At 42.8% G+C, this 27,538-nt stretch overlaps 1 protein-coding gene across 2 annotated transcripts in view; it reads right to left on the reverse strand.

Moving 5' to 3' along the window:
* Window positions 1–4,039: 4,039 nt before the first annotated feature.
* LOC134336478 (transient receptor potential cation channel subfamily V member 6-like) overlaps window positions 4,040–27,538 on the reverse strand; it is a 110,106-nt gene continuing 86,607 nt past the window's right edge. For both annotated transcript variants that reach the window (XM_063030742.1, XM_063030743.1), the window contains exons 12-15: window positions 23,160–23,226; window positions 21,594–21,862; window positions 15,428–15,534; window positions 4,040–5,058 (exon numbers count right to left, since the gene is read on the reverse strand). In XM_063030742.1, the coding sequence (XP_062886812.1) occupies window positions 4,821–5,058; window positions 15,428–15,534; window positions 21,594–21,862; window positions 23,160–23,226 (681 nt within the window). In that variant the 3' untranslated portion in view covers window positions 4,040–4,820. The remainder of the gene's footprint in view (window positions 5,059–15,427; window positions 15,535–21,593; window positions 21,863–23,159; window positions 23,227–27,538) is intronic.

The raw sequence follows: 27,538 nt of genomic DNA on the forward strand, positions 1-27,538 counted from the left end.
ACATTGTGGGCACGCGATATTGGTGCTGGAATGTGGGCTGCCCCCAAATCATCCTTGGGTGTGTTAGTTGTTAGTGCAAACCATCATTTCACTTTATGTTTCAATGTACCTGTGATAGATAAATCTGAAAATGTGCAAAGCAGAACCAGGTACTGGTGTGGGTGGGTGGAGAAAGTAAAGTCACAAATGCAAACATTACAGAAAATTACAGGGGAAGGAGAGAAGAGAATTCACACCAACTCTGGGAATTTATTGCCAGTGCTCATTGAGCAGACTAATTATAAAAGAGATTTTCTTTACAAAGGTAATTGGAAAAAGGCAAGGAAATTGGATTGGAACAGAAGAAAGGATTTCACAGCTGATGTCATAGTCTCTGTTGGTCCAAAATCAAACAAACCTCCTCTATCAATCGCTGGTTCTTCAGCCTTCTCACCTCCTGCAAGGATTTGAAGATTGCTCATCTACAGACTACAGAACCTGCCATTTCCAATGCCGACAGACACGGACATCCTCAGACCGCGATCCCTGCTGCCGATCCCAACAGTTCTAACGATTCAGAACCCGGAGTCCACCACCATCAATGCGAGTTCCAATGACCTCAGACACCTTTAAATGTCGATTTTGCAACCTCCAACTCTGACACTGGCCTTGACCGTGCAGCCTCTGGAACCCCCTGTCTCCCCTTCCCCTACCACCAGCTCGTGGGTCCTCGGGGACTCCATCTTCCTCTCACCTCACATTCCAGACACCCTAACTTCCCCTCTTCTCAGACACTACCAACCCTCTGATCCCAGCTGTCATCTGTGCTGCATCTTCACCATCCCCTCTGATCTTCCCCTCTCTGAGGCAGAATGTTCTGTCCTTAGTAAGGGCCTCACTTTTGTTCCCCTGCGCCCACACCTCTGTGAGTTCTGCACCTGCCATGACGCTGAGTTCTTCTTCCCTCTGTCTCCGTGCCTACTTCTTTAGCAAGGACTCTCCACCCCACACCAATGACCCTTTCTCCCTTCTTCAACCCTCCTCCTCTTCCTAGACATACTCCAGTCTGGTCTTCTGCCTGCTCTGGATCTTTTCACTGCCAACCGCCAATGAGACAACAACCACCTCACCTCGCTGCTCCTCTCTCCAATTCCAACCTCACTCCTTCTGAATGCTCTGCCCTCCACTCCCTCTGCACTAACCCTAACCTCACCATCAAACCCACAGAAAAAGGGGGTGCTGCAGTAGTCTGGCGTACTGACCTCTACCTTGCTGAGGCCCAGCGACAACTCTCAGACACCTCCTCTTACCTACCTCTTGAACAGGACCCCACTAAGGAACACCATGCCATCGTCTCCCACACCATCACCAACCTTACTGATTCTGACTATCTCCCATCCACCGCCATCAACTTCATAGTTCCTACACCCCGCACCTCCTGTTTCTACCTCCTACCCAAGATCCACAAACCCATTTCTCCAGGTAGACCCACTATTTCAGCTTCTTCCTGCCCCACTGAACTCATATCTGCAGACCTTGACTCTGTTTTACTCTGGTTCAATCCTTTCCTACCTACATCCATGACACTTCACACACTCTTGATCTTTTCAATGATTTCAGCCTCCCTGGCCCCAATCATCTTATTTTCACTCTGGATGTCTAGTCCCTTTATACCTCCATCCCTCACCAGGAAGGCCTCAAAACTCTGTTTCTTTCAGGACTCCAGACCCAACTAGTTCCCCTCCACCACCACTCTCCTCCACTTGTCCTCACTCTCAATAATTTCTCCTTAGGCTCCTCCCACTTCCTTCAAACAAAAGGTATAGCCATGGCACTCACATGGGTCCCAGCTACGCCTGCCTGTTTGTTGGTTACCTGGAAGGTGGACCCCTACACTGGGGTCACTCCCCCACTTTTCCTACACTACATCGACGACTGCATTGGTGCTGCTTCCTGCACTCATACAGAGCTCATCGACTTCACCAACTTTGCCTTCAACTTCCACTCTGCCTGAAATTTACCTGCTCCATTTCTGACACCTCCCTCCCCTTTCTCAATCTCTCTGCCTCTGTCTTTGTTGACAGCTTATCTACTGATACCAAGACCTGGGTGTCAAGATCTCTGAGAATCTAACCTGGTCCCAACATGTCAATGCAGTTATAAAGAAAGCAATAGGAGTTAGAAGAGATTTGGCATGTCAACAAATATACTCAAAAACTTCTATACATGGAGAGCATTCTGACAGGCTACATCACTGTCTGGTATAAAGAGGCTACTGCACAGGACCAAAAGAAGCTGCAGAGGGTTGTAAACCTAATCAGTCCCATCTTGGGAACTAGCCTACAAAATACTCAGGTTATCTTGAGGGAGCGGTGTCTCAGAAAGGCAGCGTCCATTATTAAGGACCTCCAGCACATGCCCTTTTCTCACTGTTAAGATCAGGTAGGAGGTACAGAAGCCTGAAGGCACACACTCAGCAATTCGGAAACAGTTTCTTCCCCTCTGCCATCTGATTCCTAAATGGACATTGAATCCATGGACACTACCTCAGTTTTTTTAATATACAGTATTTCTGTTTTTTGCATGATTTTTAATCTATTCAATATACATATAATATAATTGATTTATTTATTTTTTCCTCTTCTTTGATATTATGTATTGCATTGAACTGCTGCTGCTAAGTTAACAAATTTCACATCACATGTCGGTGATATTAAACCTGATTCTAATTCTGATATCTATTATAAACCCACTGACTCACAGCTACCTGGACTACTCTTCCCACACTGTTACTTGTAAAAATGCCATCCCCTTTTCCTAATTCCTCCATCTCTGCCACATCTACTCCCAGGTTGACATTTTTCATTCCAAAAGTAAGGAGATGTCTTCCTTCTTCAAAGAAAGGGGCTTCCCTTCTTCCATCATCAACGATGCCCTCAACTGCATCTCTTCCATTTCACACACGTCTGCCCTCACCAGGTATAGGGTTCCTCTTGTCCTCACCTACCATCCCACCAGCCTCTGTGTCCAGCACATAACTCTCTGGAACTTTTGCCACCTCCAACGGGATCCCACCGCCAAGCACATCTTTCCCTCCCCCACACTTTCCGCAGGGATCACTCCCTTACTCGACTCCCTTGTCCACTCGTCCCTCCCCACTGATCTCCCTCCTGGCACTTATCCTTGCAAGTGGAACAAGTGCTACACCTGCCCCTACACCTCCTCCCTCACTACTATTCAGAGCCCCAAAGAGTCTTTCCAGGTGAGCACTTCACCTGTGAGTCTGTTGGGATCACTTCCTGTGTTTGGTGTTCCCGGTGTGGCCTCTTGTACGTTGTTGAGACCCGACGCAGATTGGGAAACCACTTCACCGAGCACCTACCAGAAAAATCTCTGTGGTCACCCTTTTTAATTCCACTTCCCATTCCCATTCGCAATAAGGCCACATTCAGGTTAGAGCAGCAACACCTTATATTCCAACTGGGTAGCCTCCAATCTGATGGCATGAAGATTGATTTCTTGAACTTCCAGCAATGCCTCCCCACCAACATTCCTCATTCCCATTTCCCTCTCTCAAATCTCCTTACCTGTTGATCGTCTCCCTCTAGTGCTCCTCCCCCTTTTCTTTCTTCCTTGGCCTTCTAGCCTCATCTATCAGATTCCCCCTTCTCCACCCCTCTATCTATTTCACCAATCAACTCTTTACTTCACCCTTCACCCATCCCCCACCCCTCGTTTCACCTATCACCTTGTGGTTCTTCCTCCCCACCCCCACTTTCTTACTCTGACTCCTCATCATTTTTTCCGGTCCAGCTGAAAGGTCTCAGCCCGAAACGTTGACTGTACTCTTTTCAATAGATGCTGTGTGACTGGTAAGTTCCTCCAGCATTTTGTGTGTGTTGCTTGGATTTCCAGCATCTGTAGATTTTCTCTTGTTTGGGATTAAACCCCTTGCATTACCCATCCCCTTAAATATCTTACTTAAGTTTATTCTCAGTATCATCCATACTGATTCCTTGGAATCTGTCATTCCTTTCATGCACCATTCGAGAGTCAAATACAATTTTTTATTAAATTTAGCCAATTTATGTGCAACTTCTCTTCTCTGAGAAGCCTATGGTCTGGATTGCAATCAAAACCATGATTACAAGGTGAATGGCTGAGAAATTGCTGAATAGAATGCCCACCATAAAAAAGACACATTTTAGGCAAATAAGCAAATACATATTTTAAAATATCACACTATTAGACAGAAGTTTCATTATTCATGTAGATCAATCTGAATCATCTTGAATTCCAGTAGATATCTTTTGACATTAATGCAGTCAATATGTTATTTTTCTAAGGGATGTTATATTCCAAGTATCCATGACACAAATCCATATTTACATTACACAGTAAATCACTTCCTGATGTATATTTCTCTATATATAATTCACTTAAAGTAGATTAAATTCCTGCCATAAGTCATGTTAGGTAAACTATTTCATAATGTCAGAAATCTGAAGCTCCCAATTAGTTCCCAACATTTAATTTACTGGAGGCTATATATTACAAATCATTGGAGCCATTAATCAAACACAAGATTTTATGGATTTATGTGATGGGTAATGTGCTTCATTAGCTATAGAGAAGTTCAAACAAGTTGGCCAATAAGTCACTGCACACCAACTTATGCTTGATCTGAGCAACTGATAACAGTGTCAAAGGACCAGAACCTATCATACTATATGTCTTTGTCCATACAAAGTAAAGTTCCCCTGTAACAGACAAGAGGATGGGAAGGTAATGCACTGATGTTGAACCTAATATGGTACTTCATTTACAGTATCCCAGGGAGTTTACAGAGAGTGCTCGGCCTCCTTAACCTTAGTGTGAGCACCACCAGAGAGGTGAGCCTTCGACTTGCTGTGGAGAAGGTAAAGCTCCATCCTAGGGCTGAAGCCATCTTCACCTGCAACTGCAGGTGAATAGTCCAGCTCTTTCTCCACACTGTTCCCAGATTGTGGGAGTTCTTCCTTTGCATGCTTAGAATTGCAGGAGCTCTTCAGAGTACTGTGGCAATTGCTATCATCCACCCTGTGAGACCGAAAGAGAGAGAGGTCTTTCAATTACAACCTGCCTCTCTGCAACACCGCCAATATTTCAAGCTCAGAAGACAAACAAGAAGCAGCAGATGAACGTTTGTGGGAAGTTGGAAAGGAGAGTGGTGGGTACTGGAACTTAATCAAAGTGATGTGATTGAGATTAAGTTTCCCTTTATTGCCTTTTCTCAGAGTGTATCATGAGTAGTGAAATCTCACTGTATTCCATGTACCGCACTGCCTATCCACTGTATTTACTCTTCTCATTTTATACACCTCTATCAATATGCCTCTCATCCTCAATCTCTCCAAAGAGAAAAGCCCTATCTCATTCAACCTGTCCTCATTAGAAGTCCTACCACATCTGCATTACTCCCAATAATTGCTCACACCATTCACCCTTGAGAGCCCACCTTTTGATCCTATTAACTTGACTACTGCCCTCAAAAGATACAGTCCAGTAGTGACCTTCTCCACATTGTACACAACACGCTGATCACCAATGACACCTGAGCCCTGCAGAAGAGACCCCAGGTAGGTGCTGAGCCTTTGATAGACAGTGGCACCTCCCTACATGCCAGTTCAAGCAAGGCAATGCGGGCTTATTCTGTGCACTCTTCCAATAGGGAGGTTGCACACTTCTAACTGACAATGAGCTTCTATGTCCTGCCCACATGGCTTAGAAGGCCAGTGAGGGCTCAAACATTAACTCTTTGTTTCCCTCTACATGTGCTGTCTGACTTGCTGAGAATCTCCAAGTGATTATCATTTCAGATTTCCCACATTTCATTCTTTTGCTTTTTGATAGATAGATTGACATACTTTATTGATCCAGAGGGAAATTGGGTTTCATTACAGTTGCACCAACTAAGAATAGAGTATAAATATAGCAAAATAAAACCATAAATAATTAAATAATAATATATAAATTATGCCAGATGGAAATGAGTCCAGGACCAGCCTATTGGCTCAGGGTGTCTGACCCTCCAAGGGAGGAGTTGTAAAGTTTGATGGCCACAGGTAGGAATGACTTCCTATGACGCTCAGTGTTGCATCTCAGTGGAATGAGTCTCTGGCTGAATGTACTCCTGTGCCCACCAGTACATTATTGTAGTGGATGGGAGACATTGTCCAATATGGCATGCAACTTGGACAGCGTCCTCTTTTCAGACACCACCGTCAGAGAGTCCAGTTCCATCCCCACAACATCACTGGCCTTACGAATGAGTTTGTTGATTCTGTTGGTATCTGCTACCCTCAGCCTGCTGCCCCAGCACACAACAGCAAACATGATAGCACTGGCCACCACAGACTCATAGAACATCCTCAGCATTGTCCAGCAGATGTTAAAGGACCTCAGTCTCCTCAGGAAATAGAGATGGTTCTGACCCTTCCTGTAGACAATAGACAATAGGTGCAGGAGTAGACCATTCGGCCCTTTGAGCCTGCACTGCCATTCTGAGATCATGGCTGATCATCTACTATCAATACCCAGTTCCTGCCTTGTCCCCATAACCCTTGATTCCCCTATCCATAAGATACCTAGCTAGCTCCTTCTTGAAAGCATCCAGAGAATTGGCCTCCACTGCCTTCTGAGGCAGTGCGTTCCACACCTCCACAACTCTCTGGGAGAAGAAGTTTCTCCTCAGCTCTGTCCTAAATGACCTACCCCTTATTCTTAAACCATGCCCTCTGGTACTGGACTCTCCCAGCATCTGGAACATATTTCCTGCCTCTATCTTGTCCAATCCTTTAATAATCTTATATGTCTCCATCAGATCCCCCCTCAATCTCCTTAATTCCAACGTGTACAAGCCCAGTCTCTCTAACCTCTCTGCGTAAGACAGTCCGGACATCCCAGGAATTAACCTAGTGAACCTACGCTGCACCTCCTCCACAGCCAGGATGTCCTTCCTTAACCCTGGAGACCAAAACTGCACACAATACTCCAGGTGTGGTCTCACCAGGGCCCTGTACAAATGCAAAAGGATTTCCTTGCTCTTGTACTCAATTCCCTTTGTAATAAAGGCCAACATTCCATTAGCCTTCTTCACTGCCTGCTGCACTTGCTCATTCACCTTCAGAGACTGATGAACAAGTACTCTTTGTATTTCTCCCTACCTAACTCCACACCATTCAGATAACAATCTGCCTTCCTGTTCTTGCTCCCAAGGTGAATAACCTCACACTTATTCACATTAAACACCATCTGCCAAGTTTCTGCCCACTCACCCAGCCTATCCAAGTCACCTTGAATTCTCCTAACATCCTCATCACATGTCACACTGCCACCCGGCTTAGTATCATCAGCAAACTTGCTGATGTTATTCACAATTCCTTCCTCTAAATCATTGACGTAAATCATAAACAGCTGTGGTCCCAATACCGAGCCCTGTGGCACTCCACTAGTCACCACCTGCCATTCCGAGAAACACCCATTCAGTGCTACCCTTTGCTTTCTATCTGCCAACCAGTTTTCTATCCATGTCAATATCCTCCCCCCAATGCCATGAGCTCTGATTTTACCCACCAATCTCCTATGTGGTACCTTATCAAATGCCTTCTGAAAGTCAAGGTACACCACATCCACTGGATCTCCCGCATCTATCTTCCTGGTTACATCCTCGAAAAACTCCAATAGATTACTCAAGCATGATTTGCCCTTGGTAAATCCATGCTGGCTCGGCCCAATCCTATCACTGCTATCAAGATATGCTGCTATTTCATCTCTAATAATGGACTCTAGCATCTTCTCCACTACTGATGTTAGGCTAACAGGGTGATAGTTTGCTGTTTTCTCCCTCCCTCCTTTCTTAAAAAGTGGGATAACATTGGCCATTCGCCAATCCTCAGGAACTGATCCTGAATCTAAGGAACATTGGAAAATGATCACCAATGCATCCACAATTTCCAGAGCCACCTCCTTTAGTACCCTAGGATGCAGACCATCTGGACCTGGGGATTTGTTAGCCTTCAGTCCCATCAGTCTACTCATCACCGTTTCCTTCCTAATGTCAATCTGTTTCAGTTCCTCTGTTACCCTATTTCCTTGGCCCATCCATACATCTGGGAGATTGCTTGTGTCTTCCCTCATGAAGACAGATCCAAAGTACTTATTAAATTCGCCTGCCATTTCTCTGTTTCCCATAACAATTTCTCCCAATTCATTCTTCAAGGGCCCAACATTGTTCTTAACTATCTTCCTTCCCTTCACATACCTAAAAAAACTTTTGCTATCCTCCTTTATATTCCTAGCTAGCTTGTGTTCATACCTCATTTTTTCTCCCCGTATTGCCTTTTTAGTCAAGTTCTGTTGCTCCTTAAAAATTTCCCAATCATCCGTCTTCCAACTCACCTTAGCTCTGTTACACTTCTTTTTTAATGCTATGCTATCTCTGACTTCCTTTGTCAACCACTGTGGCCACTTTCTCCCCTTTGAATCCTTCCTTCTCCGGGGGATGAACTGTTTTTGCACCTTGTGCATTATTCCCAAGAATACCTGCCATTGCTGTTCCACTGTCTTTTCTGCTAGGATATCCGACCAGTCAACTTTGGCCAGCTCCTCCCTCATGGCTCCATAGCCTCCTTTGTTCAACTGCAATTCTGACACTTCTGATCTGCCCTTATCCCTCTCAACTTGCAGATAAAAACTTACCATATTATGGTCACTACCTCCTAATGGCTCCTTTACTTCAAGGTCACTTATCAAATCCTGTTCATTGCACAACACTAAATCCAGAATAGCCTTATCCCTGGTTGGCTCTCATACAAGCTGCTCCAAAAATGCATCCCGTAGGCACTCTACAAACTCCCTATCCTGGGGTCCAGTACCAACCTGATTTTCCCAGTTCACCTGCATGTTGAAATCCCCCATAACTACTGCAACATTTCCTTTGCCACGTGCCATTGTTAACTCCCTATTCAACTTGCATCCAATATCCATGCTACTGTTTGGGGGCCTGTAGATAACACCTATTAGGGTCTTTTTGCCCTTACTGTTCCTCAGTTCTATCCACACTGACTCTACTTCTCCTGATTCTATGTCCCCCCCTTGCAAGGGACTGAATCTCATTCCTCACTAACAGGGCCACCCCACCCCCTCTGCCCACCTTTCTGTCCCTTCAATAGCACGTATACCCTTGTACATTCAATTCCCAGGTCTGATCCCCCTGCAGCCATGTCTCCGTTATCCCAACAATATCATAGTTACCCATTCGCACCTGAGCTTCAAGCTCATCCGCCTTCTTTCTGACACTTCGTGCATTCAGATATAGAGTTTTTAACCCATTTCTCCTCTCTCTGTTTAAATTGCTGCCTATTGTGCATAACCCAGCTCCCCGAACTCTCACCGGGCTATACACCCCTTGAATTTTGTTGTCCTTTTTAAATTTACTTACTCTTTCTGCATATTTAACTCCATGCTCCGTCAGACCATCCCTCTGCACATGTATCTTCTTTATCACTCATTCCACCTCACCTTTCTCTACTTCACTATTCTCTATTCTGTAGACAGCCTCAGTGTTCTATGTTCCATGAACAGTCCAGTTTATTGTCAATTCGTATCCCCAGGTATTTGTAATCCTCCACCATGATGATTGTTGATGATTGTTTGCTAGTGGCTGTACCTATTCCAACTTAATAATTTCTGTTCACTTGTGATCATCTTCAACCTGAAGTGTTAACGGTTTCTCCCTCCACGGTTTCCAGCATTTTCTGCCTCTGTTCCAGATTTTTAGCATCTGCAGTTTTGTTTTAAATTTTCAATTATGTATTCGTCCAGGTTTTGAGATCTAGACATCATTCACAAGGCCAGGATTAATTGCTAACTCTAAATGTTTTTGTGAAGGTTGTGATGAGTCATCTTCTTTAACTACTGCAGTCCTTCCAGTGGAAATTCTCCTACAGAACTGTTGGCTAGAGTTCTAGACCTTAAACCAAGGAAGCACCAGCGATATCTTTCCAAAGCAGCATGGGACGTGACTTAGAGGGGAACCAGGTGTCTCCCTGCATCCACTGTATTGTCCTTTCTCATGGTAGTGATCATGTTTGGGAGGTGCCATAATACTGGTGTAGGTGAGTAATAGTAGTGCATTTGTAGATGGTTCACACTTCTGGCACATCAGTCAGAGCATTGACTACAGAAGCGAGGATGTTTTTAAGTTACAGTTAAAAGATACTGTGAGGCCACATTTGGTATATTATATTTGGTTTTCATCACCCTGCTACAGGAGAGATGTCATTAAGCTGGAGAGAGTGCAGAGGAAATTTACACAGATGTTGCCAGGACTTGAGGGACTGAGTTACACTAGAAAGATTGAACAGGTTGGGACACTTTACACTGAAGTCTAGCAGAAGAAGTGGGTGGTCTTATAGAGGTGTATAAAGTCCTGACAGTGGTAGATGGTGTGAATGCATGCAGTCTTTTTTCCTAGAGATAGAGAATCAAGAACTAGACGATATAGTTTTACAACAAGCGGAAGGAGATTTGATAGGAATCTGACGCAACTTTGTCACTCAGTGGGTGGTCAAAATATGGAATGAGCTGCCAGAAGAAATGGTTAACAGCATTTAAAAGGTACTTGGACAGGTACAAGAAAAGGAAAGGTTTAAAGGGATATGGGCCTAATGTGGACAAATGGAATTAGCTTAGATTGGGATCTTGGTTGGCATGGACCAGTTACGTCAAAGGACTTGTTTTCATGTCTGCATGACTGTACGACTAGGGATACATACTGTATGACTAGCTATACATGACTGTATGACTAGCTATTACATGACTGTATGAATAACTATATGTGTCTGGATGACTAGTTATATGTGACTATGACTTGCTATACATAACTGTATGACTAGCAATACATGACTGTATGACTAGCGATATATGATTGTATGACAAGCTACACATGACTGTATGACTAGCTATACATGATTGGATGACTAGCTATTACATGACTGGACGACTAACTATACATGACTGGATGACTAGCTATTACGTGACTGGATGACTAGCTATACATGACTGTATGACTAGCTATTACATGACTGGATGACTAGCTATACATGATTGTATGACTAGCTATACATGACTGTATGACTAGCGATATATGACTGTATGACAAGCTATACATGACTGTATGACTAGCTATTACATGACTGGACGACTAACTATACATGACTGGATGACTAGCTATTACGTGACTAGATGACTAGCTACACATGACTGTATGACTAGCTATTACTTGACTGGATGACTAGCTATTACATGACTGGACGACTAGCTATACATGACTGTATGACTCACTATACATGACTGTATGACAAGCTATACATGACTGTATGACCAGCTAATACATGACTGTATGACTAGCTATACATGACTGTATGACTCGCTATACATGACTGTATGACTAACGATATATGATAATAGACAATAGACAATAGGTGCAGGAGTAAGGCCATTCAGCCCTTCCAGCCAGCACTGCCATTCACTGTGATCATGGCTGATCATCCACAATCAGTACCCCGTTTCTGCCTTCTCCCCATATCCCTTGACTCCGCTATCTTTAAGAGCTCTATCTAACTCCTTCTTGAAAGCATCCAGAGAATTAGCCTCCACTGCCTTCTGAGGCAGAGCATTCCACAGATCCACAACTCTCTGGATGAAAAAGTTTTCCCTCAACTCCATTCTAAATGGCCTACTCCTTATTCTCAAATTGTGGCCTCTGGTTCTGGACTCCCCCAACATCAGGAACATGGTTCCTGCCTCCAATGTGTCCAATCCCTTAATAATCTTGTATGTTTCAATCAGATCCCCTCTCATCCTTCTAAATTCCAGTGTATACAAGCTCAGTCGCTCCAATCTTTCAACATATGACGGTCCGCCATCCCAGGAATTAACCTCGTGAACCTCCACTGCACTCCCTCAATAGCAAGAATGTCCTTCCTCAAATTTGGAGACCAAAACTGTACACAATACTCCAGGTGTGGTCTCACCAGAGTCCTGTACAACTGCAGAAGGACCTCTTTGCTCCTATACTCAACTCCCCTTGTTATGAAGGCCAACATACCATTAGCTTTCTTCACTGCCTGCTGTACCTGCATGCTTACTTTCAGTGACTGATGAACAAGGACACCAAGACCTCATTGTACTTCCCCTTTTCCTAACTTGACACCATTCAAATAGTAATCTGCCTTCCTGTTCTTGCCACCAAAGTGGATAACCTCACATTTATCCACATTAAACTGCATCTGCCCACTCACCCAACCTGTCCAAGTCATCCTGCATTATCACAACATCCTCCGCACATTTCACACTGCCACCCAGCTTTGTGTCAGCTGCAAATTTGCTCATGTTACTTTTAATCTCTTCATCTAAATCATTAATGTATATTGTAAATAGCTGCTGTCCCAGCTCTGAGCCTTGTGGTACCAACTAGTCACCACCTGCCATTCTGAGAGGGACCTGTTAATCCCTACTCTTTGTTTCCTGTCTGCCAACCAATTTACAATCTACGTTAGTACCCTACCCTCAATACCATGTGCTCTAATTTTACCCACTAATCTCCTATGTGGGACCTTATCAAAGGCTTTCTGAAAGTCCAGGTACACTACATCCCCTGGCTCTCCCTTGTCCGTTTTCATAGTTACATCCTCAAAAAATTCCAGAAGATTAGTCAAGCATGATTTCCCCTTCATAAATCCATGCTGACTCGGACCAATCCTGTTACTGCTATCCAAATGTGCCGCTATTTCATCCTTTATAATTGACTCCAGCATCTTCCCCACCACTGATGTCAGGCTAACTGGTCTATAATTCCCTGTTTTCTCTCTCCCTCCTTTCTTAAAATGTGGGATAACATTAGCCACCCTCCAGTCCTCAGGAACTGATCCTGAATCTATGGAACATTGGAAAATAATTACCAATGTGTCCACGATTTCTAGATCCACCTCCTTAAGTACCCTGGGGTGCAGACCATCAGGCCCTGGGGATTTATCAGCCTTCATTTCCATCAGTCCATCCAACACCATTTTCTGTCTAACGTGAATCTCCTCCATTACCCTAGGTCCTCTGGCCACTATTACATCTACGAGATTGTTTGTGTCTTCCCTAGTGAAGACAGATCCAAAGTACCTGTTCAACTCTTCTGTCATTTCCTTGTTCCCCATAATAAATTCACCTGTTTCTGTCTTCAAGGGCCCAACTTCCGTCTTAACTAATTTTTTCCTCTTCACATACCTAAAGAAGCTTTTACTATCCTTCTTTATATTCTTGGCTAGCTTGCCTTCATATCTCATCTTTTCTCCCTGTATTGCCTTTTCAGTTATCCACTGTTGCTCTTTAAAAGTTTCCCAATCCTCTGGCTTCCTGCTCATCTTTGCTATGTTATACTTCTCTTTTATTTTTATACTGTCCTTGACTTCCCATATGGCTTGGCACCAGGGTCGTCGCAGAGCAATGTGTGATTAAGTGCCTTGCTCAAGGACACAACACGTTCCCTCGGCTGGGGCTCGAATTCACGACCTTCAGGTCGCTAGTCCAATGTCTTAACCACTTGGCCACGTACTTTTAATCCATTACACCCCTCACCTTTCACATTGATTCCTATTGCACTTGGCCATACTCTCCGAGCCCTTCCTGAGCTTTCAGCCCTGTTAATTCTGTTGTCTTTCTTAACTTTCCTTATTCTCTCTTTCCCTTTAACTCCATCTTTATATCTCCTCTCCTTCCCCGCCCCACTACTTAGTTTAAACACACTCGTGTAGCAGTGGCAAACCTGCCTGCCAGAATGCTGGTCCCCCGCCTGTTAAGGAGCAACCCGTCCCTTTTGTACAATTCATCCTTGCTCCAAAACAGATCCCAGTGGTCCAAGAATCTAAATCCCTGCTTCCCACATCAGCTCCTCAGCCACACATTCTCCGTCACGCTGCAGAATTTCTTTCCTATTCCCGACGTCATTTGTGCCAATATGCACTACCACTATGATTGTATGACGAGCTATTACATGACTGGATGATGAGCTATTACATGACTGGATGTCTTGCTAAACATGACTGTATGACTAACTATTATGTGTCGGTAGTGAGGAGAGTCAGCATGGAGGGTCAGCATGAAGGGGTGACAATCAAATGAAGTGGCTGTGGAAGTTGCAGCAGGGGTTAAGATGATGTTGTGACAAAGACTGTGTGCAGACATTGTACAGCCACCCAAGCTGAACATAGTCTTGAGAACCTAACTCCTCTTCACACAGTCTCATTGTTCAGCCTGGGACCCAAGGTAATCAGGATATACCAAAACACGATAAGGATGTTTATGAAAAATTGTAGGGCACACACTAGCTATTGGACAGTTATTTTACTAAATCTAAGGTAATAGTGTCCATTAATGCATCAATTTTATTCTTTATTAACACCTGAACAGTATATTCTAATTAGTACCATTAATGGTAAGACTCTTGGCAGTGAGCAGGATCAGAGGGATCTTGGGGTACGAGTCCATAGGAGTACGAGTCCAAGCTGCTGTGTAGGTTGATTCTGTGGTTAAAAAGACATATGGTGCATTGGCCTTCATGAACCGTGGGACTGAGTTTAGGAGCTGAGAGGTAATCTTACAGATATATAGCACCCTGGTCAGACCCTAAAGAGTACTGTGCTCAGTTCTCGTCACCTCACTACAGGAAGGATGTGGAAACTATAGAAAAGGTGCAGAAGAGATTTGCACTTGTGAGAGTAGGTTGAGTGAATTCGGCCTTTTCCCCTTGGAGTGGTGGAGAATGAGAGGTGACTTGATAGAGGTGTATAAGATGGTGAGAGGCATTGATCATGTGAATAGTCAGAAGATTTTCCCCAGGGCTGAAATGGCTAACACGAGAGGGCAAAGTTTTAAGGTACTTGGAAGCAGGTACAGAGGTATGTTTTTTACACAAAGAGTGGTGAGTGAGTGGAATGGGCTGCCAGCAATGGTGGTGGAGGTGGATACGATAGGGTCTTTTAGGAGACTCTTGGATAGGTACATGGAGCTTAGAAAAATAGAGGGCTATGGATAACCCTAGGTAATTTCTAAGGTGAGTACATGTTTGGCACAGCATTGTGGGCTGAAGAGCCTGTATTTTGCTGTAGGTTTTCTATGTTTCTAGTGACTTATATATGAAAATAATGTGATTAAGAAGTGCACAAAATTTTGATTGGATCAATATCTGTATAAAAATTGACAATTCTGAGATGGAGTTTTGGAACTGTTTGGTGCCAAGGGTTGAGCTGTTCTTGTGTAGAGATAAATGATGTATGACTGGGAAACGAGCGCATGTTGTCTAAGTCCAGTTAACTGGTGCTGACATGGTCCTTTGGAATTGCTGCTATGCTCTCACCAGATATACCAGTTGTTATCAAGTCCAAGGTTCACACCACAGATACCAGCACGAGACCAGAAGTGTTTTGGAAGCCATCTCTCCATATGAATTGTTGATGCTGTAATCTATTGTAAGAGAGAAACACACTTTAATGGTTCTGTTAAAAGGTTTTTCACCTGAAATGTTAATTCTATTTCTCCTTCCACAGGTGCTGCTTAACATGCTGAATCTTCCTAGCAGTCTTTTTCTGATTTTCAAATGTCACACATTTGTATGAAAAACAGTTGGAAGAAAACTTTATTCATGAAAAACCCTGAATAAATGAAACCATTTTTTATTTAATGAATCAAGCCAGGACTACCTCACAGCATACTCGCCTGCCGCTCAGTTAAAGCATGCTTAAACTGCTGGGAAGATTGCTCAGTCACAAGACTGAGAGCTTGGATACATACATGGAATTATGATGTAGTGGCCATTACAGAGACTTGGCTGGCACCAGGGCAGGAATGGATTCTCAATATTCCTGGATTTTAGTGCTTTAAAAGGGATAGGGAGGGGGGAAAAAGGGGAGGAGGGGTGGCATTACTGGTCAGGGATACTATTACAGCTACAGAAAGGGTGGATAGTGTAGCAGGATCCTCTTTTGAGTCAGTATGGGTGGAAGTCAGGAACAGGAAGGGAGCAGTTACTCTACTGGGAGTATTCTATAGGCCCCCTGGTAGCAGCAGAGATACCGAGGAGCAGATTGGGAGGCAGATTTTGGAAGGGTGCAAAAATAACAGGGTTGTTATCATGGGTGACTTTAACTTCCCTAATATTGATTGGCACCTGATTAGTTCCAATGGTTTAGACGAGGCAGAGTTTGTTAAGTGTGTCCAGGATGGATTCCTGTCACAATATGTTGACAGGCCGACTAGGGGGAATGCCATAATAGATCTAGTTTAGGTAACAAACTGGGTCAGGTCACAGATCTCTCAGTGGGTGTGCATCTAGGGGACAGTGACCACCGCTCCCTGGCCTTTAGCGTTATCATGGAAAAGGATAGAATCAGAGACGACAGGGAAATTTTTAATTGGGGAAGGCCAAATTATGAGGCTACAAGGCTAGAGCTTGCGGGTGTGAATTGGGATGATGTTTTTGCAGGGAGTTGTACTATGGACATGTGGTCAATGTTTAGGGGTCTCTTGCAGGATGTTAGCGATAAATTTGTCCCAGTGAGGAAGATAAAGAATGGTAAGGTGAAGGAACAATGGGTGACAAGTGAGGTGGAAAATCTAGTCAGGTGGAAGAAGGCAGCATACATGAGGTTTAGAAAACAAGGATCAGATGGGTCTATTGAGGAATATAGGGTAGCAAGAAAGGAGCTTAAGAAGGGGCTGAAGAGAGCAAGAAGGGGGCATGAGAAATCCTTGGTGAGTAGGGTAAAGGAAAATCCCAAGGCATTCTTCAATTATGTGAAGAACAAAAGGATGACAGGAGTGAAGGTAGGACCGATTAGAGATAAAGGTGGGAAGATGTGCCTGGAGGCTGTGGAAGTGAGTGAGGTCCTCAATGAATACTTCTCTTCTGTATTCACCAATGAGAGGAAACTTGTTGATGGTGAGGACAATATGAGTGAGGTTGATGTTCTGGAGCATGTTGCTATTAAGGGAGAGGTTGGAATTGTTGAAATACATTAGAATGGATAAGTCCCCGGGGCCTAACGGAATATTCCCCAGGCTGCTCCATGAGGCGAGGGAAAAGATTGCTGAGCCTCTGGCTAGGACTGTTATGTCCTCGTTGTTCTCGGGAATGGTACCGGAGGATTGGAGGGAGGCGAATGTTGTCCCCTTGTTCAAAAAAGGTAGTAGGGATAGTCCGGGTAATTATAGACAAGTGAGCCTTACATCTGTGGTGGGAAAGGTGTTGGAAAAGATTCTTAGAGATAGGATTTATGGGCATTTCGAGAATCATGGTCTGATCAGGGACAGTCAGCATGGATTTATGAAGGTCAGATTGTGTCTAACAAGCCTGATAGAGTTCTTTGAGGAGGTGACAAGTCGTATAGTTGAGGGTAGTGCAGTGGATGTGATCTACATGGATTTTAGTAAGGTATTTGACAAGGTTCCACACGGTAGGCTTATTCAGAAAGTCAGAAGGCATGGGATCCAGGGAAGTTTGGCCAGGTGGATTCAGAATTGGCTTGCCTGCAGAAAGCAGAGGGATGTGGTGGAGGGAGTACATGGAGAGTTGTGACTAATGGTGTCCCACAAGGATTGGTTCTGGGATCTCTACTTTTGGTGATTTTTATTAATGACCTGGATGTTGGGGTAGACATGTCAGCTGGCAAGTTTGCAGATGACACAAAGGTTAGTGGTGTTGTGGATAGTGTAGAGGATTGTCGAAGATTGCAGAGAGACATTGATAGGATGCAGAAGTGGGCTGAGAAGTGGCAAATGGAGTTCAACCCAGAGAAGTGTGAGGTGGTACACTTTGGAAGGACAAACTCCAAGGCTGAGTACAAAGTAAATGGCAGGATACTTGGTAGTGTGGAGGAGCAGAGGGATCTGGAGGTACATGTCAACAGATCCCTGAAAGTTGCCTCATAGGGTAGTTAAGAAAGCTTATGGGGTATTAGCCTTCATCAGTCGAGGTATAGATTTTGAGAGTCGCGAGGTAATGATGCAGCTCTATAAAGCTCTGGTTAGGCCACACTTGGAGTACTGTGTCCAGTTCTGGTCACCTCACTATAGGAAGGATGTGGAAGCATTCGAAAGGGTACAGAGGAGATTTACCAGAATGCTGCCTGGTTTAGAGAGTATGCATTATGATCAGAGATTAAGGGAGCTGGGGCTTTACTCTCTGGAGAGGAGGAGGATGAGAGGAGACATGATAGAGGTATACAAGATATTAAGAGGAATAGATAGAGTGGACAGCCAGCACCTCTTCCCCAGGGCACCACTGCTCAATCAAGAGGACATGGCTTTAAGGTAAGGGGTGGGAAATTCAAGGGGGATATTAGTGGAAGATTTTTTACTCAGAGAGTGGTTGATGCATGGAATACACTGCCTGAGTCAGTGGTGGAGACAGATACACTAGTGAAGTTTAAGAGACTACTAGGCAGGTATAGGGAGGAATTTAAGGTGGGGGGTTATATGGGAGGCAGGGTTTAAGGGTCGGCACAACTTGTGGGCCGAAGGGCCTGTACTGTGCTGTATTATTCTATGTTCTATGTTAAGAATGAGGAACAGCAAAGAAGGGCCAAAGAGGACTGAACAAATGAGAAACTTGTAAAGGATATCAGCTTAACACAAAAAAAAATTTATAATCTAGCGTAAATCCTTTGAAACTAGGTGTTGGTAATATTACATAAAAATAAATAAGTACCAGTCTTATAGAATAATTACTTTTTGTCCATCTTCAACTGGATGAAGATTGGTTGGATTATTTACCATTCAGAGAAATCAGTGGTGAATCCAGGGTGGGAAAATATATGCAAGAAAATAGAATTCAGAAAATAATGGTACTAAAATTTTTGATATTTCCCCTAGGAACACACACAAAATGCTAGAGGAAATCAGCAGATCAGGCAGCATTTTTGGAGATGAACAAAGAGCTGATGTTTTGGGCAGAGACCCTTCATCCCTTCATCAGAGTCCTGATGAAGGGTTACAGCCTAAAATATCAACTGTTTATTTCTCTCCATAGATGTTAGCTGACCTGCTGACTTCCTCCAGCATCTTGTGTGTGTGGTTCTCTGGATTTCCAGCATCTGCAGAATCTCTTAAATTGACATTTCCTCACATTTTCCTTGACATTTTCTACCCTAGGGGTTGTAATGAAAATACATGAATAAACACTAGATTCAGCAGCCCCAGTCTATCAAAGTGCCCTTCATTCATGTTCTGGCCACTACAGGCACAATTCATTGTTTTGTATGCAATTTATTTTGTACAATCATCACTTCCTGTGCATAACCTGTTTGTTACATTATTCCCTGTTCACATTAATTTATATTTAGTTTGAAGCACACAGTGGAAAGGCATCCATCACCATCTCTTTATTGTCCTTGAAACTAGTATCTGTGAATTTTATGTTTATCACCTATCATTATTAAGATATCATTATGTCATGAGTTTATTTGTGTTTACATAGCAAGTTATGGAGTGTTTGCTTGAGTGTATTACCTTGGTTAACACCAATTGTGAGAGTAATCAACAATATTAGTATATTCCGGTGTGTGGCAATTCTGTATTGAGTTTAATACCTACAGTATTTTACATAACTTTCTGCAGTTTCACAAGTAAGATCTCATTAAAAATCCTCAAGGAAGCTTCCATCTCAGGTGAATTCTGAGAAGGTATTTAACTCACTGCATAGCTTTGTATATGCACACTGCAAGAGCAGTAGAAGTAAGCATTGGCCCTTCAGACTAGAAAGTAGTAACGTAATTTGCTATTTAAGAAAATCCAGGGAGAAAAAGACCCATATTAAGACCATAAGACAAAAGAGCAGAAGTCAGCCATTCAGCCCATCGAGTTTGCTCCGCCATTTTATCATGAGCTGATCCATTCTCCTACTTAGTCCCACTCCCCCGCCTTCTCACCATAATCTTTGATGCCCTGGCTACTCAGATACCTATCAATCTCTGCCTTAAATACATCCAATGACTTGCCCTCCACTGCTGCCCGTGGCAACAAATTCCATAGATTCACCACCCTCTGACTAAAAAAATTCCTTCGCATTTCTGTTCTGAATGGGCGCCCTTCAATCCTTAAGTCATGCCCTCTCGTACTAGACTCCCCCATCATGGGAAACAACTTTGCCACATCCACTCTGTCCATGCCTTTCAACATTCGAAATGTTTCTATGAGGTCTCCCCTCATTCTTCTAAACTCCAAGGAATACAGTCCAAGAGCAGACAAACATTCCTCATATATTAACCCTCTCATTCCCGGAATCATTCTAGTGAATCTTCTCTGTACCCTCTCCAACATCAGCACATCCTTTCTTAAATAAGGAGACCAAAACTGCCCACAGTACTTCAAGTGAGGTCTCACCAGTGCCTTATAGAGCCTCAACATCACATCCCTGCTCCTATACTCTATTCCTCTAGAAATGAATGCCAACATTGCATTTGCCTTCTTCACTACTGACTCAACCTGGAGGTTAACTTTAAGGGTATCCTGTACGAGGACTCCCAAATCCCATTGTATTTCAGAACTTTGAATTCTTTCCCCATTTAAATAATAGTCTGCCCATTTACTTTTTCTGCTAAAGTGCATAACCATACACTTTCCAACATTGTACTTTATTTGTCACTTCTCTGCCCATTCTTCCAATCTATCCAAGTCTCTCTACAGACTCTCCATTTCCTCAGCACTACCGGCCCCTCCACCTATCTTCGTATTGTCAGCAAACTTAGCCACAAAGCCACCTATTCCATAATCCAAATCGTTGATGTATAATGTAAAAAGAAGCGGCCCCAACACTGATCCCTGTGGAATACCACTGGTAACCGGCAGCCAGACAGAATAGGATCCCTTTATTCCCACTCTCTGTTTCCTGCCAATCAGCCAATGCTCTATCCACGTATGTAACTTTCCCGTAATTCCATGGGCTCTTATCTTGTTACGTAGCCTCATGTGTGGCACCTTGTCAAAGGCCTTCTGAAAATATGATTGCAATCTATAATTAAGGGAAGAGTGAGTACTTACAAAATGTTGAGTTGATCGAGAGAGCAAACATGACTTATACAGGACTGACCATATCTGACAAATGTGCTGTAAATTTTTGAGGAAGTATCTGAAACCATTGACAGATTAATGACAATGTGTTTTTATAGAAAACTGAAAGCATTCAATGTAAAAGACCAATATTAAAACAAAATGTTCACTATTTATGTCATAGATTTGGGTGAGGAGGTGAGATGTAAGAATGTTGATCATATATCACTGGGTGGCGGTGAAAATTGCAAGAAACATGCAGAGTAGCTATAGGAGATAAGTGAAGACATGGCCATAGGTTCAGCTACCATGGGTAATGGAACAGATACCGTGTATCCTGCCCAATACTTTTTGCATATCAAAACATCCCGAGGCATTTGATGGGAACATGAGTAAACAAAAGACATGGTGGAATCAAACACATTTCTTTCCTATACTCCAGACACAAACGGATATATCAAAGTATATGAACCTAGCACCTGGGCTTGCCAGAATACATCATAATTCTTCATCACCCGTCGGAGTGTGTGGGCCATCAAGAAGGTAAAGAGAATGACCATCATCTGGAAGGTCACCATGATGTAGGACACATATAAAATCTTGACCATGAAAGGAGTGTACTTGTCATAGTTCAGTGGGATGTCAAGGAGTCCAAAAAAGAGCATGAAGACCAGGAATATCAGATTCTTAAAGCCATGAAAATGCAGCCACTCGGATGGATCAAGCTCTTCGAATGACAAATGTAGCGCTGGAATGAAAAGAAACAAAAATCAGCATCAATCTCCAAACCTATCAATAATGCATGCGTTTTAAAGGATTAAAACAGCATTTGACAACAAGCCACAAAAGACATGGGCAAAATAATTAAGGAATATATAGCCATGAGGATAGTGGGAGGGTGAGAGAGAAGAAAGCAACTGTGTGCCCAATGGGTTTACTTTTAGGATGGATAGATAGTTCAAGTGAAGTTCTTTATAGGTTGTTCTGACCTAGGTATAGGCAGAATAATACAGAATTTCTCATCAGGCCAAATTGAAGAGGACTGTAGATCGCAACATATACTGGTGATATTAAACCTGAATCTAATAAATAGAAAGCCAAACAATGTTTATAGCAGAGGAGTAGATCCATTCATGATTGTGAGGAGTTAGAGAAAGGCAAAGAAGTTCCAGAGACAGTCCAATGCTAAAACAGTAATATAACCATATAACATATAACTATATAACAATTACAGCACAGAAACAGGCCATCTCGGCCCTTCTAGTCCGTGCCGAACTCTTACTCTCACCTAATCCCACCGACCTGCACTCACCCCATAACCCTCCATTCCTTTCCTGTCCAATTTAACTTTAAACGACAACATTGAACCTGCCTCACCCACTTCTGCTGGAAGCTCGTTCCACACAGCTACCACTCTCTGAGTAAAGAAGTTCCCCCTCATGTTACCCCTAAACTTTTGCCCTTTAACTCTCAACTCATGTCCTCTTGTTTGAATCTCCCCCATTCTCAATGGAAAAAGCCTATCCTATATTTGGGAAAAAAGTCATAGAATCATAAAATAGACCAGCACAGAAGGAAGCTATACAGTCCATCCATACTAGCATTCAAAGAGGAATCCGGTTCACTATATTTCCATATTCCTACAATTCCCCCTCCATTACATTCATTATGCAACTCTCTTTTGAATGCTACAATCAAATCTATATTCACCATCTTATTATATAGTGAATCCCAATCCTAAATACTCACAGAATATACAATGATGGTTATGGTCTTAAATGGAGTAGAGGAAAAAGATAGCCATGGATCAATAATGTCAACACCACAAGGAATGTGGTTTTGTAGGAGAACATACTGAAGTGAATTTAGTGGGGTCAGATTTTGTGTTGTAACTCTGAATCAAATGTCAGAACTATAACAAAAGAAGAAAACAGTCTATTTTCTTTTTAACAAAATTATAATCAATATCAGGGTGGTACATCACAATGGGAAAATTCTACATACATTAGTAAAACATTGTTGGAGAAAAGTTTACTCATATTTACCTGTGGTAAATCCTACTAGTACCATTGTCATTAATATCACAAATGTCAAAAATTTCTCCAAAATAATCTGAAGGGGAGATAAAGAAAACTGTTAATTAATATTTTATGTCAATAACCAATCATTTAGATAACTGTGCAACACACTCAAAATGCCAGAGGAACTCAGTGGGTCTCGAACCAAATCATTGACTGTTTATTTCCGCACCCCCCCCCCACAACGCCATAGATGCTACCTGACCTGCTGACTTCCTTCAGCACTTTGTGTTTGTTCATGATTTTGTGAATCTGCAGAAGCTCTTGTGGTTCAGATAATTGCTCTTACAAACAAGTATAGTTTACAGCAGTTTACAGCAGCAAATATAGGAAAATGCTTATGAATTACGTGACAATAATAACTTCTCAGACACACAGCAATACATCAGAGAAATTAATGTTATATGACTGATTACCAATTAATATGGGGTCTACAATGCTTAAACTTCCTAGGGAGACTTGCTTCATGTGACCTAAACATTATTATGCTGCTGAATCATAAAAAAGTGTACACAATAAAAGGATTGCACGATGCAGCAGAGATGAATTTTTCCACCTTCAGCTTTACCTGTTTGCCTTCATTATGCGGCTCAATCTTTCGAACTAGGTAATGGCCAATCAAGCCATCAAGCCTCTTCCTCCATGACACTCTCAAGTAATAAAAGTCTAACTACCTTAGTTCTAAGAGTCGCAGAGTTTTAAATGCAGCACAAGGGACCATTCATCTGTTCAGTAGCTACAGTTTTCTAAAATTTCTCCATTATTTCTTTAGAGGAACCAAACAACATGGGATGAAAATAGTAATTGGTTCATTGTTTCTGATAGTTCCAGGAACTGAAACCATCCAGCTGACTTATTTGATTATATGAGGATCCTTATTCCAATAAAAGAAAACTCTGTTGTGCTGGTGAACCATTACTCCATAAGACCATAAGATGTAGATGCAGAATTAGGCCATTTCACCCATCGAGTCTACTCTGCCATTTTATTATAACTGAACTATTTTCCCTCAGCCCAATCTCTTGCCTTCTCCGTGTATCCCTTCATGCCCCGACCAATCAAGAATCTATCAACCTCTGCCTTAAATATACATAAAAATTTCACTCCACAGCTGCCTGTAGCAAAGAATTCCACAGATTCACCACTCTCTGGCTAAAGAAATCCCTTCTCATCTCCTTTCCAAAAGGATGCTGTCTATTTTGAGGTCATGTCCTCTGGTCCTAGGCCCTCCCACCTTAGGAATCTTCCTCTCCACACCCACTCTATTACTCTTTCAACATTCGATAGATTTCAATTAGGTCACTGCTCATTATTCCAAATTCCAGTGAATACAGGCCCAGAGCCATCAAACACTCTTTATATGACGAGCCATTCAATCCTGGAATTATTTTTGTGAACCTCTTTTGAACCCTCTCCAGTTTCAGTATATCCTTTCGAAGTTAAGGGGCCCAAAGCTGCTCACAATACTCCAAATGAGGCCTCACCAGAGCTTCAGTTTGCTTCACCATTACATCCTTGCTTTTATATTCTAGTCCTCTTGAAATGAATGCTAACATCACATTTGCCATCCTCACCACAGACTCAACCTGCAAATTAACCTTTAGGGAATCCTTCACAAGGATTCCCAAGTTCCTTTGCACCTCAGATTTTTGAATTTTCTCTCTATTTAGAATTTTCTTTCCTTTTCATTTCTTTTACCAAAGAACATGATCACACATTTCCCAACACTGTATTCCATCAGTCATTTCTTTGCCCATTCTCCTAATCCATCTAAGTCCTTCTGTAGCCACTCCACTTCCTCGAAATTACCTACCCCTCTTCCTATCTTCGGATCATCCACAAACTTTGCAACAAAGCCATCGATTCCATCATCCAAATTATTGACATATAATGTAAAAAGAATCGGTCCCAACACAAACCCCTGTGGAACACCACTTGTCACCTCCTTCTAATGATTTGATTTGATTTTTTAACAATCGAGCTACACCTCTCTGCCTGCCCTTTCAAAACAGTGTGTATCCTCAGACATTAAATTCCCTGCTTTAATCTTCTTTCAGCCATGATTCAGTGAAGTCCATAGCATCATACATGCCAGCCAATCTATAACTGTGCTACAAGTTCAACAACCCTTTTAAGGTTTTATACTTAAATGCAGGCAGCATAAGGAATAAGGGGGATGATCTTGTCATACAGCTACAGATTGGCAGGTATGATATTGTGGCCATCACTGAGACGTGGCTAAAGGATGCATGTCTCTGGGAGCTGAACGTCCAAGGATACACGGTGTATCGGAAGGATAGGAAGGTAGGCAGAGGGGGAGGCGTGGCTTTATTGGTAAGAAACGATATTAAATCATTAGAAAGAGGTGATATAGAATCAGAAGGTGCTGAATCTTTATGGGTTGAGCTAAGAAATCACAGGGGTAAAAGGACCCTGATGGCAGTTATTTATAGGCCTCCAAACAGCTGCAGTGATGTGGACTACAAATTACAACAGGAAATAGAAAAGGCTTGTCAGAAGGGCAGTGTTATGATAATTGTTGGGGATTTTAACATACGAGTGAATTGGGAAAATCAGGTCGGCACTGGATCTTAAGAGAGAGAATTAGTAGAATGTCTGCGAACAACAGGAATTCTGCAGATGCTGGAAATTCAAGCAACACACATCAAAGTTGCTGGTGAACGCAGCAGGCCAGGCAGCATCTCTAGGAAGAGGTACAGTCGACGTTTCAGGCCGAGACCCTTCGTCAGGACTAAGAATGTCTGCGAGATGGCTTTTTAGAACAGTTTGTTGTTGAGCCCACTAGGGGATCGGCTGTACTGGATTGGGCATTGTGAAATGAACCAGAGGTGATTAGAGAGATTGAGGTGAAGGAACCCTAAGGAGGCAGTGATCATAACATGATTGAGTTCACTGTGAAATTTGAAAAAGAGAAGCCGAAATCTGATGTGTCGGTATTTCAGTGGAGTGAAGGAAATTACAGTGGCATGAGAGAGGCACTGGCCAAAGTTGACTGGAAAGGAACACTGGAGGGAAAGACGGCAGAGCAGCAATGGCTGGTGTTTATGCGAGAAGTGAGGAAGGTGCAAGACAGGTATATTCCAAAAAAGAAGAAACTTTCGAATGGAAAAAGGATGCAACCGTGGTTGACAAGAGAAGTCAAAGCCAAAGTTAAAGCAAAGGAGAAGGCATACAAGGAAGAAAAAATTAGTGGGAAGACAGAGGATTGGGAAGTTTTTAAAAGCTTACAAAAGTAAACTAAGAAGGTCATTAAGAGGGAAAAGATTAACTATGAAAGGAAGCTAGCAAATAATATCAAAGAGGATACTAAAAGCTTTTGCAAGTATATAAAGAGTAAAAGACAGGTGAGAGTAGATATATGACTGATAGAAAATGATGCTGGAGAAATTGTAATGGGAGATAAGGAGATGACGGAGGAACTGAACAAGTATTTTGCATCAGTCTTCACTGAGAAAGACATCAGCAGTATACCGGACACTCAAGGGTGGCAGGGAAGAGAAGTGTGCGCAGTCACAATTACGACACAAAAAGTACTCAGGAAGCTGAATAGTCTGAAGGTAGATAAATCTCCCAGACCAGATGTAATGCACCCTCGTGTTCTGAAGAAAGTAGCTGTGGAGATTGCGGAGGCATTAGCGATGATCTTTCAAAAGTCGATGGATTTTGGCATGGTTCCGGAGGACTGGAAGATTGCAAATGTCACTCCGCTATTTAAGGAGGGGGCAAGGAAGCAAAAAGGAAATTATAGACCTGTTAACTTGACATCGGTGGTTGGGAAGGTATTGAAGTCGATTGTCAAAGATGAGGTTACAGAGTACCTGGAGGCATATGACAAGACAGGCAGAACTCAGCATGGATTCCTTAAAGGAAAATCCTGCCTGACAAACCTATTACAATTTTTTGAGGAAATTACCAGTAGGCTAGACAAGGGAGGTGCAGTGGATGTTGTATATTTGGATTTTCAGAAGGCCTTTGACAAGGTGCCACACATGAAGCTACTTAACAAAATAAGAGCCCATGGAATTATGGGAAAGTTACATATGTGGATAGAGTGTTGGCTGATTGGCAGGAAACAGAGAGTGGGAATAAAGGGATCCTATTCTGATTGGCTGCCGGTTACCAGTGGTGTTCCACAGGGGTCCGTGTTGGGGCTGCTTCTTTTTATATTGTACATCAACGATTTGGATTATGGAATAGATGGCTTTGTGGCTAAGTTTGCTGATGATACGAAGATAGGTGGAGGGGCTGGTAGTGCTGAGGAAACAGAGAGTCTGCAGAGAGACTTGGATAGATTGGAAGAATGGGCAAAGAAGTGGCAAATGAAA

The sequence above is a fragment of the Mobula hypostoma genome, chromosome 22 (assembly GCF_963921235.1).
Source record: "Mobula hypostoma chromosome 22, sMobHyp1.1, whole genome shotgun sequence".
Lineage (NCBI taxonomy): Eukaryota > Metazoa > Chordata > Chondrichthyes > Myliobatiformes > Myliobatidae > Mobula > Mobula hypostoma.